Here is a 2,308-nt window from a genome sequence, read left to right as displayed (position 1 = left end):
CCTCGAACTCAGAAATCCACCTGCCTCTGCCTCCCGAGTGCTGGGATTAAAGGCGTGTGCCACCACGCCCGGCAAATAAATAAATCTAAAAAAAAAAAAGAATATCACCCTGATTGTGGAGTGGTACTTTTGGAGCTACATACTGATGGGTAAATTAGCACACTATCTGTGATTTACTGAACGGAAGAGCCTGGGGAAAACACACACACAACTGTATCCCATAGTCAAAGAGCTAAAGAAAGGATGTCCAAATGTCCAACAACAACAACCACAACAACCAGTCATCAATTATCGTTGAACTCACTAGGTAGCTAAGGCTAACCTCTAACTTACATCAGTTTTGACTCAGCCTCCTGAGGGCTGGGATTACAGCCAAAAGCCAGGACACCAAACTAACGGTTGAATTTAAGTGGTAGAGTACATTGAGAGTGTTCAGATAAACAGCAGAAAGGCTAACTGTAGTTTAGTGGTAGGTCGTGTTTCATCTCCAGCACCAAAACAAACAGCATATAACAAAACAAAAAATCATACCATAAAGTCACTAGGTCAGTGTTCGCCGGGATGACTTCTGGGTCTTCATCTTCCCCGAGGCACCTCAGTTTATCAAGGCTTAGAGAGAGGGAGGTTGGGAAAGGGAGAAAGGAAAAGCAATGTTTTATGATCAGCCATGCATTTTTCAACAGCGGGTCAGAGCTTGTCCTAAATACATCATTGAATAATTAAGTCTTATGAAATCCAGCAGGCAGCTCAAAAGAGGCCAGAATTCAAGACAATGGTTTTTGTGCCAGTGTTATACCGAAGAGGTTGTATGTTCATTTGAGGACAGCCAGTACTGTCAAAAGGAGAAGGACCGCTACAAGTTAGTTTTTAATATCTCTACTTCCAGGTAAGAAACTTTTAGGGAAATTTTAGTAATAACATATTCATGAGGACCGCTAGAGACCACGGTTAATCAAGGTTTCAACCCTGCTCTGTGTAAGTCTCCTCCATTCTTAGGTACTTCCATTGTCCAAATATCCTCCATCCTCAGGTACTTCCATTGTCCAAATGACAGATATATACCGCTGTTACTTCAACAAGCACTTTAAAGATCAGAGAATAGAAGTCTTTTGTGCAGTTGTAGTGTCCCGTTACTGGATCCACCCTCAGGAAAGTGCTTTTGGACCCTAGGACCTCTTCCGGCCTTCCGGAAAGGGTTTAGGGGGACGAAGGTTAGGGTCCCCGAGAAGTGCAGGGCCGAGGCTGCGCCCTACGGGATCCACGCAGAGCCCCGAGGCCGCACACTCACCCGCACACGACCCTCAGCTCTGCCGCTGCCTCCAGACTGCAGCCCAGATCGCTGGCTACTGCAGCATCCTCAAAGCCGTCGTTGGATGCCCCTCCGTCCGTCGGCTGCTCGGCTGCCTGCGGTTCGCTCAGGGACAAATCCTGGGCTCCGAGCCGGCCGCGCCACAGCTCCCCAAAGGAGCCCACGTGGAACACGCGCGTGTGCAGCTCGGGAAGCTCGTATTCTGGAAAGCTGCTGTGGCTCGCACTGGGGACAGGGTGCTGTGGGCCACCCGCACCGCCGCCCTGCAGGTCCTCCGCCATGTCAGCCACGATCCCTTCCGGCAAAAGCTGGCGAGCGGGCGTCGCGGGGCGTGACGGGATTTGTAGTTTTGCGGAGCTCCGAGGTGGCGGGCGGTTGCGCGAGTTGTGCTTCAGAAACTACATTTCCCGGCAGGCTGGCTACCGCCTGGGCGCGGCTCGGTCGCTGTGGGCAGGGCTGGATGCATTGTTCTCTGGGTTTGTCCGAGGGCGGTGCCGCTTACAGTGTTCGGAGCTGACCTGGTACTTGGACCCACAATTACCTAAAGACTCAATCACCGGGCCCCCCTCTTATGGTTTCCTCAAATCTGGTTCGTAGGGGCGGGACTTTTGTCCACTGGTGTTGCGAGCTGCTGTGCGGCTCCTCCTATCCTAGAGCTAGAGAATCCTGGAGGACAAGGATCAGGGGCACTGAGACTGGTTCGTCCAGAATCTTCTGAAAGGCACGGTGTGTATTTGTATACGTGCCTTTGTGTACCTACCTGCACGATAGAGCTTATCGAACGTCAGCTATGCAACACACACGTTCATTCTTAGCTATGATGTATATTTTGAAAAGTCACCACTTTTCCGGGGAGAGAGCTATATGTGATTGTTAAAGGAGTAAACCAGAAAACTAGGAAATGGAAGTAGCTTGAAATGGCTCAGCTGTTCCAAATATCATAGCAGGGTGTGTTGAACAATCCCTTGCATGATTGTCTTGTGACACACACCCAATGGA

General features: G+C 50.1%; 1 protein-coding gene across 2 annotated transcripts in view; it reads right to left on the bottom strand.

The window, feature by feature from the left end:
- The window catches only part of Snapc3 (small nuclear RNA activating complex polypeptide 3), a 28,658-nt gene extending 27,045 nt beyond the window's left edge, over window positions 1-1,613 (bottom strand). For both annotated transcript variants that reach the window (XM_021200494.2, XM_029539453.1), the window contains exons 1-2: window positions 1,289-1,613; window positions 532-609 (exon numbers count right to left, since the gene is read on the bottom strand). In XM_021200494.2, coding sequence (XP_021056153.1) covers window positions 532-609; window positions 1,289-1,590 — 380 coding nt within the window. In that variant the 5' untranslated portion in view covers window positions 1,591-1,613. The remainder of the gene's footprint in view (window positions 1-531; window positions 610-1,288) is intronic.
- Between the last annotated feature and the right edge of the window lie 695 nt (window positions 1,614-2,308).

The sequence above is a fragment of the Mus pahari genome, chromosome 6 (genome assembly GCF_900095145.1).
Source record: "Mus pahari chromosome 6, PAHARI_EIJ_v1.1, whole genome shotgun sequence".
Taxonomy (NCBI): domain Eukaryota; kingdom Metazoa; phylum Chordata; class Mammalia; order Rodentia; family Muridae; genus Mus; species Mus pahari.
The sequence above is the reverse complement of the archived record's forward strand: the minus strand, read 5'-3'. Positions and strand labels throughout refer to the sequence as shown.